Here is an 18,184-nt window from a genome sequence, read left to right on the forward strand (position 1 = left end):
TGACCTTAGTTTTTCCTATAAGAGACAAATTATTCATGTTTGTTTTATTTTCTTGAACGAGTGTATGATAGAAATATCCAATCACACATTGATCAGGAAGAAAGGACACAGTGGAAGTGTGTGTTAAAGGCAGATTATATATTAACTACTGTATGATACACAGTTTTCTCTAATGTGCACAGTGCGTATTTAAAGAGGTGCTGGCTTGATGCATATCCCTGTGGAATCTGCATCCAAATGGGAGGATGTGTAATTTACATCTAAACCATGAGAAAATCAAGAACCTCTGCTGTTGGGAGCAGTGTGACCCTGTGAGGGACTAGGGCACGTTGTGGGATTGTGAGGTAGTATTTTCTAATCAGTAAAACTTTAACTTCTCTGTGTAGTATTTAACTCTCCATGCAACAAGACTTGAAATTCAAAAGTGACAAATACACTTAGTAGAACAGCTGGCAAATTTGGTTTGACTAATTGAACCAGGTAGAAACTTTTTGGCTCAGATTAGATCATTTCCAATTGTTTCATATGGATGATCTGATTAGACTTCTCTTACTCAGACATGAATTGACAGGGGTGATCTATGAATTATACTCTTCCGTGAAAATTTCCTACCCATTAAAACAAAATTGGACAGACCGTAAATCCCTGTAAGCAAAGCAGTGTATCTTGATCCCTGTAACATCCCCAGTTCTTGAGTTGAATGGAAAAAAGAAGAAAATAGTATGTGTTTGGAAGTTAGGATTTTGTCTTTAAAATAAAGAATAAAACCTTTGATTTGAGGGCCTAAGAAATGTTACTGAAGACTTACACTTCTCCTGGAGAGAAAGGGGACAAGAATTTCTTATCAGAAAAACACCTCCCTCATTTTGTGACTTTCCTAGAAAGCATCATACAAAGGCCTATATGTGCTATGAAATTCTAAGGGAAAATAAACATGTTTAGACATTAAGATATGCTGAGTGGACTGCTCAAGTGTCTGATTTTAGCTACATGATACTACAGTTGTATAAGAGTTTTGCAAAAAACGACTAATAACATTGGCAAAGAAACCTAGAAATGCTTTAGATGACCCAACACTTTGATATCATAATGTATTTTTTGATCATGTGAAATACTTTTTGTATTTCTGGTGTCTAAAAGTAAAAATCCAGAGGTAGCCAAGTATTCATATCTTTCCATAGCCATTCAGCCTCTCTTATGTATGTCTAGGAAGTAGTGCAAAATTAGAAAGTAGCAATATTTATAATAACCACAAGGTGGAGACAGATAACATACATTACAAGGTTTTTGACCATAAGCAGATTTCCTTAGGTCAGTATCAAGAGCAAGAGTTTTCATGGTGAATTAGCCATTACTTTTAATTCCAACAAAGTAAAATTCCAAAACATTTGAAGTGTATGATCTCACATTCACAAATATTTATAATATTATATATCAAATGTTGGCACTAAATGTCTGTAAACTGTCAATAATAATTAAAGCATAAATTGTATTATATAATACAGCCTTCTGGAATTTGTTTTACATGCTATATGGCATTTTCTATTAATGTGGAGTTACAACTTCATATCAGTATATGCAATATCATCTCTAAATTAATCATTGTGTCATGCTATTTTATATTTCCAAAATATTAGCTTAAATTATAGAGCAAACAAAACAAATATAAACATCACATATGAAACAGTTTATAATTTATTCTTTAGACTATTCGAATGGTACATCTTTTTGGATAAGAATGTTTTATTTAACCTTTGACATGGAGATTTTTCATGTTAGCATAGCATATAAAAATATAAGATTCCATCTGATGACAGGTTGATCTCTGTGACAATATAGTTCATACATATCCTAGGCATGGCCAAATAAGGTGAAAATTAAAGAAGAATTTTCAAAGGTTACAATATTATAATGACAGAATTCAGAAATTACTAACTTGAGTATTCTAATTGCCATTCCTTTTTAGTTATTAGAAAGTATAACAGTTAAATTTAATAAATTAAGATATTTTTACTCAAAAGAAATAATCACACTATCTGTAATGTGCTCCCTGAATGCTTCTAAGTGAATATGTACTTTCTACTTTCTTTAAGAAGTCTTAAACGATGAGTTATATGAATCAATTGGGGAATCTCTAGAATTTGTAATAGATAGTATAGGTTTATTCACAATTAAAACAATTTCACTTCCTTATTAAAAAACATACTGTTGAAAGCACAGTAGCTTCTCACATGTATGGGATGGTAAAAATAGCTTATTTACGAATTGTGTGACTTATCTAATAAAGGGAAATCAGTAGAGAATCACAAACTGCACCTCAAAAGATACATCTAATGCCATTTTAATAATAATACAATCCAAAAAATAGTGTGCTCATTTCACCAAATGGATTAAAATATTGGTGAACATGGCCATAGATTATCACTTGCAGAGAAGGCTGAAATAGAAATGTTAAAATAGAAAGCAATGCCACCCCACCATTCTGTTGAAATGGAATGTAGGAACAAATTTCTCAGAACAAATGGTGGAATGAAGGTAGTATATTGTTTGTAGAAAAGCATTTCTTTGGGAAGTCCAAGTTTCTTCCCTTGGTGACCTGACATGCAGAGACTGACAATGAATAATATGTTCTGACACTAGCATTTATCAATTTGCCCATGCACCCTATGAGATTACTCTAGACAGATGTATGCTTTAAAGAAAAATCAAATATCTTTTCAGTGGAAATCAGGGATCTTGTGAAAAAAAAAAAATGCCCTGGTTCATTTGGGCACACATTTTATATGCCTGAAGCAAATTATCTTAAGAAATAATTCTTGTTTTATAAAATCGATGTGATAAATATGAAAAAGGCTTAACAGTTTAGTATTATTAGGAATGTAAATGTCCCTAGCTCTATTTGGAATTCACTTTCTGAATTATCATCTGTAAATACTTATTACTTGACAGAGTTCCTTAGTAGAGAGATGTTTTTCTATGTTGCTAAGAAACATGCCACAGTACCAGAGGGCATGCTCCCATCTCTTTATTGTTTCTCCCATGTGATTCTTACATGGTACCTGTACATCTATGGAAGAGGAGATTTCCTTTCTGTTCTCCTAGGTTCTAATGAAGTATCTTCTGGTGTGAAAGTGTTTTCTTTCATTTACACTCAACATAGATTTAGTGTGATTGATATGGAGAATTGAGCAAAATTGAAATTGAACTTTTTAAAACTATAGGTTTAATGTGAATGTTACATTAGTCATGGAGTTTTGACAGCTAAAACATAGTTATCTAGTTCTTAGGTACTTTTTTAATTACTCTGAAATTACTCTTAAGACCAAAGAACTGAACTGTTTTATTTCCTTTTCAATGCAATGCAAATATGTTTTACTCATTATATCTCTTTACTGGTGATTTCATTATGTGTTCCACCATGACTTTTTGCTTTATTTCCTTAATAATTATATAAACCTATAATGACATAATTTCAAGTTAATCTTGAGGATTTTTATGAGGTAACATAATTAAGTACATAGATCAAGTGATATGACTAAATAGACTTGTGCATATATGTTGTTTACTTATGTATACATGCTTACATATTGAGGTGTACACGTATTTTATATGCCTGTGCATAAATTACATACTTTTAAAAAATCTGGCTGGTGAATTAAAGCTTCCCTAAATTTTTCAATAGTCCACAAAGTGGAACTCTCACATTACAAGCGGTACAATATATACATGTGCAGAATGGACAGTGCCCCTACAATCCCTGTAATAGCATTCCATGTTTCTGTTCATCATAAAATTGATGATTGAGGCATTTCGCAAGCCGTCATTTATGGGAGACAGTGTGGTGAGGTAAACAAGGGGCCAGTTGGTAACAAAACATATATAAATTTGAATGCTACTTTTTTTAACTTTCAAAATGTTCAGTGTATTTTGGTATATTATTGTAAAATGAGAGTCTAAGTTAATTATTTACCAAACTAATTGCCATCACCACATTGATCAGTCACTTCCTTCCTTCCATAATGATCTGTGATGCTGAAGTTGTTCTGTAATTAGCAGGGACCATACACATCACTGAGCACAATGCCTGCTGTACAGTGAATACTTTAAAAAGAGTGGTGCCGTTGTCATTTTTATTGTTGTTGCTACTTTCTGTGTTGTTACTTTGTGAATTGAAAGCTGGTTTGCTTCCATCCAAACAGCATACTAGTCAGTGAGGAAGAAGAAGTAAACAACTGAGGATGTTCCCTGGTCCTTTCTCAGGCTAGTAGCACCATTGGCAACATAGCACTAAGCTCTGAAGCTAACCTGCCAAATTTCCATGGAGAATCGTCTTTATCTAAACTTCCCATATGCCTGTTGTGACTGCCACATTTACCTCTGTGTATTAATTTTAGAACTAGATTGGCATTTTTCCCAGGTCATCAAAGTTGTTTTTTTTTTTTTTCAATATGAAATAACTAAAAATTAACTCTCTGAATTTAGATGTTTTCTGAGCAGGAATTAAAATCTATTCTTACATCAACTCAAAAGGATAGTGCCAGTAGGATGCCCCAGGAGATAGTATATAGCTAACTGAATAGTGAGTATCTTGTATCATGTTCTCCCCATTTATATTCTGCTCATTGAGGAAGAAGGAAACCATATTTCGGGGAGTTACCCAGTTGCCTTCACTGTTGTGACAAACATGTGACTTTCTGGAGAACCGAACCGGCAGAATTTTTGGGTGGGCAAACAAACATATGGAAAGAAGGGAGAGTCAAAAGCCTCCAAATTTTGTAGTCACATAAACCTGGGTTCCAGTTTTGGCTTTGTCTTTTCTAAATTTTACTCTATGCATGATTTGGAGCAAGTTACTTTCTCTAAGCTTCAGTTTTCTCATTTATAACAAGAGAAACAATAAGTATATTGTAGATTATTATGAGTTTAAATAAGAGGCATATGGGTAGAAGCTCCAAATGTGATACCATGTATCAAAGTACTTGGGACAAGTAAGCAGTTGATAAATAATATTATTTGGTTGTAATGGAATTGGTGGTGGTGGATGCGAGGTGGAAGAAGAAGGGGAGGAAAAGGAGAGGGAGTGGAAGAAACTTTCTCTCTGGACGCCAGAGACAAGGAACAGCTATAGGCAGAGAGGCCCTGCAAACGCAAGATACAAGTCTGTTGCAGGAATGCCCTTAAATATGTGCATTGGATACCTGTGCTTTTCCGCCATACCCAGCTAACAGTTCATTTATAGTCAGAAGCTGAGTTAACAACAGTCAGCAATGTGTCAGTGAGACCAGGCTACTTACTATTGAATATGTAAATCGCACACAGACTAGAATTTGTGCCGACCCCCGATCTGTCAGAGATGCAGAGGCTGCCATTTCAGCAGCTGTTGTTCTGCACCCTTTCTTGTGAGGTGTCCAGAGAGACACTCATTATTCTAATGCTCTCCTGATGCACAGTGACTTATGATTTTCACTCTTCATGAAACCTGAAGCACCTCATTGCTGATTATAGAGAGGAGCTGGGCACAGATTGAGAGTTGAGTTCCGAGAAGTGTCTTCTATGTGTGTACTCATCTGAGAACGATTTTATAGCTTTTGCTGTGACCGTTACTGTAGGCTGGATGTCGATGTCATAATTTGGAGTCCCTCCTGTCTCATTTTTGGGTGTGATGATGTTGAATTTCCTCTGTACTTGAACTGCGATAGCAGTCTATCTAGCTAATGTCGGCACGCTTACAGAGCATCCTGACTGGTCCTTTTCTGCCCTCTTCTCTCATCCTCACCAAAGCTCCCAGGCATACAGGGGTAGGAGTCCCCTGGCTTCTTAACCTAGTTACAGAAACACAGAAGATATACGCTAAGTATGTGGCGAAAATGATGAAATAAAGGACATTAGGAAAACCTCTTTTGTTTTTAGTGGTCTCTCACCACAGATTGCCAAGCATCTGGGGGGAATGCAGAACTGACCAAGGTTCCAGAAGTCCACAGAGCAAAGAATATTAATGCTGCAGAGCTATGGAACATTTAATGAATTTAGCCAATTTGGACACTGTCATAAGAAATAACTCTTTAAAGCCGAACATGGTCTGTGACCAGCAGCGTTGGTATCATGTGGAAGGTTGTTAGAAATGCAGAATCTCGGGGCCTCCTGCAGATCTGCTGAAGCACAATGTGATGTACATTCAGTAGGATCCCCAGTGACTTAAGCACACATAGTCTGAGACCGTTATGTTAAACACTTAAAATATCAGACATTCTACGATAATTATAGAGCTTGGGCTCTAGAATCACACATGTGGGATCAAATCCTAGCCACACCACACATTCCTCACTAGCTGTGCACCACTGAATGAGTTGTTTAGACCCTCAAAGCTTGGGTTTCCACAAGTGTGAATTAGAAATAGGAGCCCTTCCAAAAAAAGATAGGCAAAGTGATTATGAAATTGTCAAAAAAAAAACAATAGGAGCCCTTCCCATCTCATCAGGTTGTTGTGAACACTAATATGAGATAATATAGTTAAAGAATCTTCAGTAAAATGCCAGTCGGCATTATTATATTTGTAATAATTATTAATATTATTTTCATTATAGAATAAGAAATATCACAAATAACTTTTGAGATCAATGTAAGAAAGTGAAGATAAATTCAATATGAGGCCATTATGTTCCTCTTAGCAATATTACAACAGACTACGATTTCATTTTGGGGGTACTTTATTTCTCTCTAACTCTGTGTCCCAATATACGTATGTACATATTTTTAAAATGTAAATAAATAGAATAAATTTTCACATAGTTTCATATAAAAATTCTATATTACTCCTGCCTTGAATGCCTGCATGTCTCCCTTAGCTCATTTGTCTTGATCTTATTTAATGTTGTACAGCCCTTTGTGCACTTCTCATCTCTAGCATTTTCTTTCCCACCTCCTACGCGTTTAACGTTTAATATATGCCATTCATCTTTTGTGAGTCTGATTTCTCTCCTCTGACTTGATTGTAAGGTGTCTTGGGGAGTCTTGCACAGAATAGCCACTCAGTGAATATTAACAGATGTTATGCCTAGATTCAAGTCCTAGAGATTGTAGGAACTGAATAGCATTGATTAATATTTCTGGAAATAGTAGAAAAATAGAGGCATATATGTTGGACAGAAATCTGCAAAACAGTAAGGTCACTGTGTGAAATGCACAGGCATGTACACAATTCACTGAACTTGAGAAAATGCATCTTGTTTGGAGATGTTCTTAGTTTCCAGTTGAATCTAGGTAATCGAGAAATAAAGTTTACTTGACAATCCTATTAAAGGCATGAATTTGACATTCACTATTTTTTGTGTTTCTAGAGTCAAGGAATAATGTTATAACTGATAAGCCATTGAACTTCTTGTACATTTGAAAAATAGTATAACATAGTGTTTGACAGAATTAACTTAGAATCCCAAGCTAAGTTCTGTTCTCAGACTTGTCACTTACAAATTGTGTAACTTTGGCCAAGTTCTTTTACCTCTTTGTGCTTCAGTTTCTTCATGTGCAAAATGAGGGTAATAATGAAAATTTTATGCAGTTGTTGGAAGGACTGAGTTAATGTATTTCAAAAACTTAGTTTAGTGCCTGTCACACAGAAGGTGCTATGCGTGTAATGTAGAACTATGCATTACAGGTGTGGTCTTTGCTTTCATGGACTGCATCAACAGTGCAGTAGAGGAAACAGGCAATCACAGCGAAGTTATCTACGTTTGTCTATACTATTGGCATTGTTAATATAAACTTCACAAATTATTGTATTATTTTAGGCACACTTTTTTTTTTTTTTAAAAACCTAACTCACACAAATATTTAATGAAGAATTTAACCTCTTTTCCTATCTCTAACTTTCTTTATTAACTTTTTAATGTAAATTTCTTCTTCTGAAAAATGGGTAAGACAAGTATTCTATACCAATTGGCTTAATTACCTACTGTTTATCATGCATTTTGATACTGTTGGAAAAAACATTTAAAAGTGAAAGCATTGTAGTTTTAGATCTATGAATATTTAATGGAATTTAATGGTCTCCAATTCCTGAATATTATGAAAGGATTTATTAATAAAATATTTCTTTTGGACATTTCATCAAAAACAGCTTAGCATTTATTTGACAATATCTAGTATGTTAACAGTATCAACGTTGCCTCTTTTACATAAATATCTAATTTAATCATTTGTCACTCCATTTCTCAGAAAAAAAAGAAAAAGAGGATGGAAGAGGGAGGTATTTATTGTAGATGAAATTTAAGGTAAATGACATGACCAGAATTATATAGTTCTCCAGTGTTAACATTTATACTGAGATCTCTTAACTCCAAGCTCAATTTTTTTTTATTCTATACATTGTTATAAAATCTCTTTTTGGTTTAGTTTTTCATGCTTAAAAATAAGACTTGTAATCAAGCATTAATCAGTGCTATAACAGTCATATAGAAATTCATATCATAATGAGATTTCTAAGTGGAAAGTAAGTAAACACTAGTGCATTATAAGTACTTATATGACAATTGGCCTTATTTTCTTACAGCCCCCAAAAAGTAGCTTGATTTTTTTAATTAGAATTTGAAGTTTGTTCAAATCACTACAGGAGCCTGCAGGTGTGCTAGTTAAGAGCACAGGCTTTGAAATCAGTTCAGGTCCAGGCTGGGTGACTTCGGACAAGTTATGTAGAATTTTTAAAAATTATTTATAAAATTATTATTTGTAAGAATTATTTGTAAAATATCAATACATACCTTGTAGGGTTGTTATAAGGATTATACATATTATGTATTACATATTATATATTACACATTTTGTAGTATTACATATTTGTATTACATATTTTATATATTTCTTAGTAGATTATCTGACCCATATAAACATCCCTTTCAATATTTATTTTGTACAAATAAAAACAATATTAACAAAAAGCTAAATTATGATTCAAAAGCATATTTAATCAGATAAGAATAAGCTAGGCTCCCTGTAGGTTAAAGCAATTTCTCAGTATTCATTATTTTTATAGGGCAAGGTGGAGTATCCATTCACTGCTATGAGCTACAGTAGTGGCTGGAAGAATACAGAGACTTGCTTAGGGGAGGGAGAGTGTTTTATTCATCTTTAGACCTCTGTGACCAGCAAAATTCATTTGGCTAAGAATAATTTTAGAAGGGAAAAAAAGTGTTGTGTTTTTTTTCCCCCAAAAATCACTGTCCCTCAGACACTGAATGTTTGATATATGGTACAAAAACCACCACATTACAGAAGTGATTGATGCCACATAGCATGTCCGTTTCCAGTTCAGAGGAAAGAAACTTCCTTGTGCCTATAGTTAGAAATACTCAGTGGTGTGACATAAGTGATCAAAAACTAATCAGCCTTTTTAACAATGTTTCTTCTTAACCACGTCCAGATTCCTCCAAAGGACCTCAACCATCTTCAGGTGTGAGTGGTAGCACGCAGCCCCCCGGCACCGCTGGGCAGCCCCCGGCCTCTGCCATCCCTTCTCCGAGCACCAGCAAGCCGTGGCGCAGCAAGTCCATGAATGCCAAGCACAGCGCCACCTCCACCATGCTGACCGTGAAGCAGTCGAGCCCAGCCACGTCTCCCACACCATCTGCAGACAGACTGAAGCCCCCTGCCTCAGACGGGGGCAAAGCAGCTCCCTCGGGACAGAAATCCATGCTTGAGAAATTCAAGCTGGTCAACACCCGGACTGCTTTACGCCCCCTGCAGCCTCCCAGTTCTGGACCCAGTGAAGGTGGGAAAGAGGACGATGCCTTATCTGAATCTGGTGAAATGGAAGGCTTTAACAGTGGTCTGAATAGTGGCGGCTCAACCAATAGCAGCCCCAAAGTGTCACCGAAATTAGCCCCTCCAAAAGCTGGAAGCAAAAATCTCAGCAATAAAAAGTCTTTGCTACAGCCAAAGGAAAAAGAGGAAAAGAACAGGGACAAAAATAAAGTTTGCACTGAAAAACCAGTCAAGGACGAGAAAGATCAGGTGGCGGAGACGGCTCCAAAAAAGACCTCTAAAATTGCAAGCTTAATCCCAAAGGGCAGCAAGACGACAGCAGCCAAGAAGGAAAGCTTAATCCCCTCTTCCAGTGGGATTCCAAAACCGGGCTCAAAGGTGCCAACAGCAAAGCAAACTGTTTCACCGGGAGGCTCAGCAAACAAAGAGTCTGAAAAATTCAGGACTACCAAGGGAAGCCCTTCCCAGTCCTTCCCTAAGCCCGTAACGACTGAGAAAGCAAGCACATCCAACTGCCCTGCTCCTTTGGAAGGAAGGGAAGCTAGCCACGCTTCTCCGGCGGGTTCCTGTGCTGGGTCAGCGGCGCAAGGCAGTGCGCAGAGCGTGGGAAATGGAGCCGTCCAGCTCCCTCAGCAGCAGCAACACAACCACCCAAATACTGCCACCGTGGCTCCGTTCATTTATAGGTAAGGCGGGCTCCGCGGGTCCACAGCTGTAAACACTGACAGGTCTGCATTCTCAGAGTATACATAATAAGGAAGGTTGCGGAGTCCTATTTCACATAGTCATTTTGGGAACGGTGTTTCATGCTGGAGAGAGAGGCCTAGAATTCAAATTTTTAAAAGAAAGCCTCCCATATCCTCCAATCTGTTAGTTCTCATCTCCTTCCCCTCCCCCCTCCCCTCCCCACTCAAGAACCGAGGCCTTTGAAAGTTAACCTACTTGTCGTCAAAGGGAAAATAGAACCTAGATGTCATGGCTTTTCCCTGTGTCTGTTACTTTTACTACTATTATTTCTATTATTAGTCTTTTAAAATAATTCTCATTTTTATAGAGTTGAGAGATATTTTTGTTTTCACGCATGAGAAGAAGTAAACCATGATGGTTAAGGGGGCACGCTCTGGGATCGGGCAGATATAGACTTAATGCACAGCTCTGCCACTTACCAGCTATATGCCTTTGGACAAAGAATTTAACATCTCTCAGTCTCATTTTCAGCTGTCAAATAGAAATAATAGTATCTACCTTGTAGAGTTGGGAAGAATAACAGGCATAGTGCATATAAGATGCTTATTATATATTCTGGCACGTTGTACATGTTTGTTAAATGTTGTTTATAAGGCGTTGCTTTCCCAACCTAAAATTTATATTAATTTCCACAGCTAGGCCTGTTGTTTCCAGGCAAAAATAATAATCTATATAATTATTATATTTAACTTTATTAAAATTTTTGTTATATATGTATATTATTTTTCATTTATTAAAATACATAGCACATGCTATATTTTAAAATATATATCCTACTAGACAGTTGTAAAAGGAACACATTTTGCCTATTGTCTTGTGGTAAGTTTTACTCGATTAGGACTATGTCAGTGCTGCTGTGTCTCCGTTTTTATCCACTGTCCTTTCAGTGAAGAGGTGGCTAGGGAGGAATAATGCCCGCGACTTTGGCAGGTTCATCAACAGGAAAAACAGGATGTAGGATCTGCTGCAAATAGGAAAAGGTCAAGATTATATAGTTTCAAATTTTATTAAATTTATTAAATATATGAGTTTTTAAGTAAAGAAAATAATTATAATGATTTGTTTTCCCTCGGTGAAAAACCTAAGTGCTTTAAGTGATTTTTTTCTGGGGCTTTATGTACTCATCCAAACAAATGCATAATTATTGAATTTCAGGTCTTAGGCTACCTCATTTAAGGCTGCTATTCTGACTTTAATAGCAAAAATTCATTTAAAACCTTTGTATCTGCATCACATGGTGTTAACTGAGCCCAAGCTTGCTCTGCTTGCCACGTGACAGGCCAGTAAATCGGGAGCTGAGTTGTTGGGGCAAGGAATAACGACTTTAATCAGAAAGCCAGCAGACCGAGAAGATGGCACCCTAGTCGCAAAAAAACATTTTCCCTCAGTCCGCGTTCTCTGGGCTCTTTTTCTACGGAGGAGGGGGAGGGGCCCACTACAGTGCCAGCCAATGGCTGAGTGGGACCACTAACAGTCAGTTGCTCATTGACAGTTGCTCACTAACGGTCGCTCGCTTGGGGGAGGGGCCCACTGCGGTGCCAGCCAATGGCTGAGGGGGACCACTAACAGTCAGTTGCTCATTGACAGTTGCTCACTAACGGTCGCTCGCTTGGGGGAGGGGCCCAGTGTGACGCCGACCAATGGCTGAGGGGGACTGCTCTAGGTCGCGCCTGTCCCACCTGTATTACAATGGGAGTCTGCAGATCCTTCTAGCTCCAGAGACCCTATCTGACAAAGGAGAATTTCAGATGTCAAAATCATAATCCACGTTTCAAAAATATAAGAAAAAATTATAAAGTTTAAAACATGTCATACTCAGCACACTTGTCACTCTCAAATGTATTCTGTAGGAACATCAGTCATTTCAAATCACCACGGGTGAATTTCACAGGAAAGTCTAAATCTAAGCAGAAAGAACATATCCACCAGTTTAGCAAGCTTCTTTCTATAAGTAGCAGCAAACTTCTTTGGTTGTTTGCAATAACATATCCAGTGGGTACGGATTTAGTGATTTTCATTTGACAATGTAACCTTTGCTATCTGAAAGAGGAAGCAGCACAGTTTAGAGGTTAAAGTGTGAATCTACCGTGTGACTGCCAAATTCTCCAGCCTCTTTGAGTTTCTTTTTGCCCTCTTTAAAACGGAGATTGTAAAAGTGAGGTAATATAGCCAAGTAGCTAGGATTACAGGCTGTAGAGTCCGTTTGCTCTACCATGGTTCAGAAACTGCACCTTGTATTATTGAGACAATGGCCCCAAGAGCCAGGTTGCCTGGGTTGGAATCTTGATGACACCATTTATTAGTCATGTGACTTTGTGTAATGCATTTAAAGACTCTTGAGACTCAATTTTTATAATCTGTAAAATGGACATGATAATAATAGAAGCTTCCTCATAAGGCTGTTTTGAAGATTAAATGAGTTGATATTTATACAGGGTTCAGAACAGTACCTGCCACACAGTAAATGACCTTCCCCAGACTTCAGTTTCTAATTCTGTAAAGTGTGGTAGAAGAATATCTACCTCATTTGGTTGTTTTAAAGATTAAATAAGGCAATCTTGTGTAAAGTCTTCAGCACAGAGCCAGATTCAGAATAAATTACTATAAATGTCAGTAATTATTTGTTTTATTATCAATAATATAAAGTAGTTGAAAATAAATAAAACCATCTAACAAGAAATGTCACATCATAGTCTACATATGAGGAAATGGTTGCTTGAAGTCTTTTATAAATTCAGAATAATTTTGTAAATGATAATATAAATCCTCTTAAGGTTGAGTAGTCAATATTCAGGTTTCTTAACTGTCAGTGAAAGAGATATCATAGAGTCATGTCATCTGGCTATGTGACCCCTGATGTCCTTTCAACTCTGACTACTCCAACACCATTTAAGAATTTCTCTTGCAAAATCCCTGACAGACTTTTCTGGAGTTGCTAATCATTTGATACAATAATAGTAATAATTTACTATTTTATAATGGTATTTGTTGAATGCTTACTTAGTACAAGTCTGTATTACAAAATTTATGTTCATTTTTTTCATTTAAACTGTGTCACAAACCCATGACAAGGGAATGTTACCCCATTTTACAGAGATGAAGAAGCAGCGATTTCAAGGCAGAATAACGATAATCTCTTAAAGTCACAGGCCTGGCAGGGGTTTGCCTTTGAATCCATATATGCCTGAGTCTGTAGTGTGCCTTCCTTTGCTTAGCAGTTCTTGCTGTATGTGTAGAAATAAGAGGTATTGTTACTAGGAAAATTCTGGCTGGGAAAATGTCAATAGCAGATTTGCAGATATCGCAATCAGAATTCATTTATATTGGGAAATACTTAATTGCTTTTAAGTAGAATAACTTTAAAATACATATATATGTATATATATGTATAAACATACATATGTTTGATATTTAAAGAAAATTAAATAACCTCTATATAATGGGAAGATCCATGGGTGATGGTGATATTTTTCCCCGGTTCTCAGCCCACTTCTAGGTCATGCTGGTTATTAATTATTCCTTCTCGGGCCTTAATATATGCTTCATAATACTCTTTCTTGCAAATTGAATGTTCAGAGGCCTATAAATATAATGTGGAGTTCTGGAAGTTAATGAATTTCATTTTAGTCCTACTTCCTGCACAGTGCAAGGATATTTTATATTAAGTTTTTGTAACTCATTTATCACTACTATGTGATAAAAGTAGTTTTGAATTGGGCATATCTTTATCCATTTAATGAGTGGATATAACTAAAATCAAAGGTGAAAACTTTAAGAAGATTTTAGCTCAATATAAGAAGTTCCCAATAAGTAGACCTGTGTGAATGGAATAGCCTGCCTTTTTTAAGTGCTGCAGGTGGCTACCGGAGATTTTTAAGAAGCGATACAGTGACCAGTTGCCATAGTTTAAGTTAAGGGAATTCACCAAATATTTTTTTCTTTTATGTACTCATCACTCATTCTGCAAATACTATGTAATAAGAGTTACAAAGAGTAAAAAAAAAAAATTATCTGCTCTCTGGGAGCTCAGTTTTATTGGTGATAATAAAAAGAATGTAATCAAGAACTTAAAACATCATTGCTGTCATGGAAGTGTATGCAACAAATAAGGTAGAAGAGTTTTCCTGAATCTTGCATGAGGGTGGAGTCAGTGTATGCATTACAGAAGAGGTAAGAGAAGAGATGAGACTTAAAGGATGAGTTAGAATTTGTCAGGTGGAAGGAGGAATGTTATGGCATCATCCAAATATGACATTCTACAATTTTACAATCCAAGCATGTTGGAAAAAATAACAGGCAAATTACGAAGTGCTATGCAAAATGCTAGTAACCAAAACTGCTAAAGACTAGAGGTTAGAATTCATGATTACTTGAATGGGAGCCTAGGAAGAAAATTTGGAATGAATCCATACTTTGCTCTTCTCTCTCGCTCACTCCCTCCCAACACATCTTGTTTTCAGCTAGTCCTATTGGCTCTTGCTCCAAAACATACCCTCAGTTGGGCATTTCTTTCCATTTCCACCCTGCCTTCCCCTGATCATGGCACCACCAATTTTCACCTAGTTTCCAATGAGTCTTCCAGCATTCCCTTTTGGTCCTTTCCAGTAGCAGCCTTCACACAGCAGGGACTCTAATCTTCTAAAAGTATAAGTTGCGTGTCATTTAAATTCATGAGACCATCTAATGGATTTACATTACACTTGAAAAGTAAAACCTAAGCATCTTACCAAGTCCTACAAGTTCCTACATAATCCTGCCCTCTATCTAGCCCTTAAACTACGCTCACTGCCTCCCTGCCTTCATTCTGTTTCTTAACAAACTAACCTGTCCTGCTTTGGGGACTTTGTCATAGATGTTCTCTCTGCGTTTAAGGACTCTCTTCTGGATCAAAGCAGCCTCCTTCTCATCAGAACTCTGCTTACATGCTACTTCTTCACACAAGCTGTTTCCAAACATCTAGTCTGAAGGAACACTCACAATGCCTCTTGCCAGAATTATACGCCATTGTCCTCTTGTATTTTTTTCATAGATTTTATCACCATCCACTGGCTTTTTGTTTACTTATTAACAAGTGTGATTTCAGCCACCTCCGACTATAACATAAATTCAATGAAAAACAAGCATCTTGTCTTTTTTTATTTAGTAGTGTAATTGCCCAGGACAGAGCCTACCTACAATAGGAACCAAATAAAAATTGTTGAATGAAACACCATCATCATGGGTTAGACTCATCTGCTATAGAAGAATAGAAACACTACCAAAAATGTACAATGGAATAAGAAAAATTCAGAAGTCTTTTATTCCTATAAATGGTAGGGTTTAGTTGAAATGTAAACAGCTTTAAAATGTTTATAGAATGAAACCATGTCTTCTCTTCAGGACCTTCATTCACTTATTCTTTTCCTCTTTCGACTACCTACTAAATACATTTACTGTGTCAGGCATCACGGTTAGAGTGAAACATCACACATCCCATATGTTATTTCCCTTCCATGGTCCACAATGTAGTAGGCAAGAGACTGACTGAAACATAAGTACAGAATGAAGCAGGAAATGTAACCCCCCCCCCCAGCAGTGAACCAGATTTGGTACACTGAGACTTCAAAAAATGGAAAATTACCACTAGTTGTTGGAATCAGAGAAAGTGACACTTAAGCTGAATTCTGAAAGAGAAGTGGGATTTGGGCATTCGGAGATGAGGGGGACAGGAAAGGAAATGTAAGACTAAAGGAACCAAATAAATAGGGTAAACACAAGATGTATGAGGTGGTTGGCAAGGAGATCAGCTTTCCTGGAAAATGAAGATTGATTGGAGCCTGATTGTAGTAGAAATTCTTTTTTTTTTTTTAACATCTTTATTGGAGTATAATTGCTTTACAGTGGTGTGTTAGTAGAAATTCTTGAATGTCAAGAACTTGGACTTTGTGTGTGTGTGCAGCATAATCTGGAAAATTACTATGTCTTTATTGTGTAAATGAATTGTTAGTGGGAGAGGTCAGGGTAGGATACACCGGGTTCAATGGCTGGATGAAGGAGAAATTTACAGACTTTCAGAGTTAGATTTGTTAAGACTTGAATTAGAGGTACCAATTATAGCAAGGAGAGGAAGAGCATAGTTAAGAAGAAAAAACCTACTTTTCCTTGTTCCTCTTCTTTCTTGGTGTCTGCCCTTTATGCTGTATTCTTCAAACTTGCTTTCCTTGCCTGGAGCTCAAAAATTGTTACCTCAGCTCCTCTGGACCTTCAAGATTGCCTCCCCTCTTTTGATGTGCCATTTTTTTTCTTCCATTGTTTTTTTTTTTTTTTTTTTTTTTTTTTTTATTTATTATTGTTATTTTTTTGGCCACGTCGTGGCTTGTGGGATCTTAGTTCCCTGACCAGGGATTGAACCCAGGCCCTCGGCAGTGAAAGCACAGAGTCTTAACCACTGGACCACCAGGGAATTCCCTCTTCCATTGTTTTTACTTTCATTACTTCACAGCTATATTTCTTGTGCTTGCAGAGATATGTGAAGTAAAGTTGTGAAGTGATTCCTTAGTCAAGGAGGAAAGAAAGACGTGCACATTTTCTCTAAACCTCAGTATTTTTAACAGCCCCCAATAAATTTCAAAATAGCTATTAACCAGATTCATAACTTGCTAGTTTGAGGTCTACATGCTCTTTGTTATTTTCTGACCATTTGTATGTAGTAAACATCAAGAAATCAGTGCATTGGACATAACGCAAACATCTAAAGGCAAAGGGAGAGAATCAGGGTGAGGACAGTTCACAGAAGAAGAAAAAGGAGCCCAACCTTTAGATAAGGCAAAACATTGTTAAACAGAGAAGAAAATCATTGTGCTTCTTAAACCCATTAATTAAACATAAGCGGAAACCCTCTGTACACACTTGATTTGTAAAATTAGGTCAAGAAAGTCTGAATTTAGAGGTTTCCTTTTGTTACTCATATGTATATGTATATGTATATATATAATTGGTATAATATGATTTGTCTTATATAACAGCATCAAGGGTTCTCAGGAAAGATTTTTGTTGTAACAGTCTTTGTGAGATTTCAGATTTACCTAGAAAGTGACATGGAAAATTGGCCCTTGAATATATTATATTCTGAAAGGCAAAGAATACAAAACATTAGTTTTGAAAATGCTTACTCACATGGCTTTAAGTTTGGCTTATTTGTTGAGCCAGTAGATTGAGTAGGAGGAGATGCGAGTCTATGAAGTTTGAAACGTGGAGCATATAACCATCTTGCAGATAAAGCTTTTGTAAGCCCTGCAGCTATTATTACAGATTATACTGCAATTGTGGTTTTATGTGAACTGGGCATACTTGGTTATCAGCACAAACTAAAGCTTACTGAATGCTTGTCTTGCAAACTTGTCTTTGGCTGGGTTTGATATATATCTGTGCATTGGGTAGCAGTTTAACCTCCCTCACACAGCAGTATTTTTAAGCTGGAATGCAGAGCCAATGCTGGAAGGGGGTCTGTTGTGTAGAAGACTGCTATGAGTTGGCAATTCTCCCCACAGAGAAGCTTGATAAACTGCCCTTTCTGTATTTAGCTTACGAGGTTCAGCGCCAGATTGCCCAACCAAACCACAACTGTTTCTTTTTTCTGTATTTTATCTTCTCTTGGAAAAGCTGTTAACGTTACAGAAAATTTGCAAGAATCGTACAAAGA

General features: G+C 36.7%; 1 protein-coding gene across 4 annotated transcripts in view; it reads left to right on the forward strand.

The window, feature by feature from the left end:
• The window catches only part of NAV3 (neuron navigator 3), an 845,054-nt gene that overhangs the window by 651,352 nt on the left and 175,518 nt on the right, over positions 1 to 18,184 (forward strand). For all 4 annotated transcript variants that reach the window (XM_036866523.1, XM_036866525.1, XM_036866526.1 and 1 more), the window contains one exon: positions 9,416 to 10,442. In XM_036866523.1, coding sequence (XP_036722418.1) covers positions 9,416 to 10,442 — 1,027 coding nt within the window. The remainder of the gene's footprint in view (positions 1 to 9,415; positions 10,443 to 18,184) is intronic.

This window comes from Balaenoptera musculus, chromosome 10 (assembly GCF_009873245.2).
Source record: "Balaenoptera musculus isolate JJ_BM4_2016_0621 chromosome 10, mBalMus1.pri.v3, whole genome shotgun sequence".
Taxonomy (NCBI): Eukaryota; Metazoa; Chordata; class Mammalia; order Artiodactyla; family Balaenopteridae; genus Balaenoptera; species Balaenoptera musculus.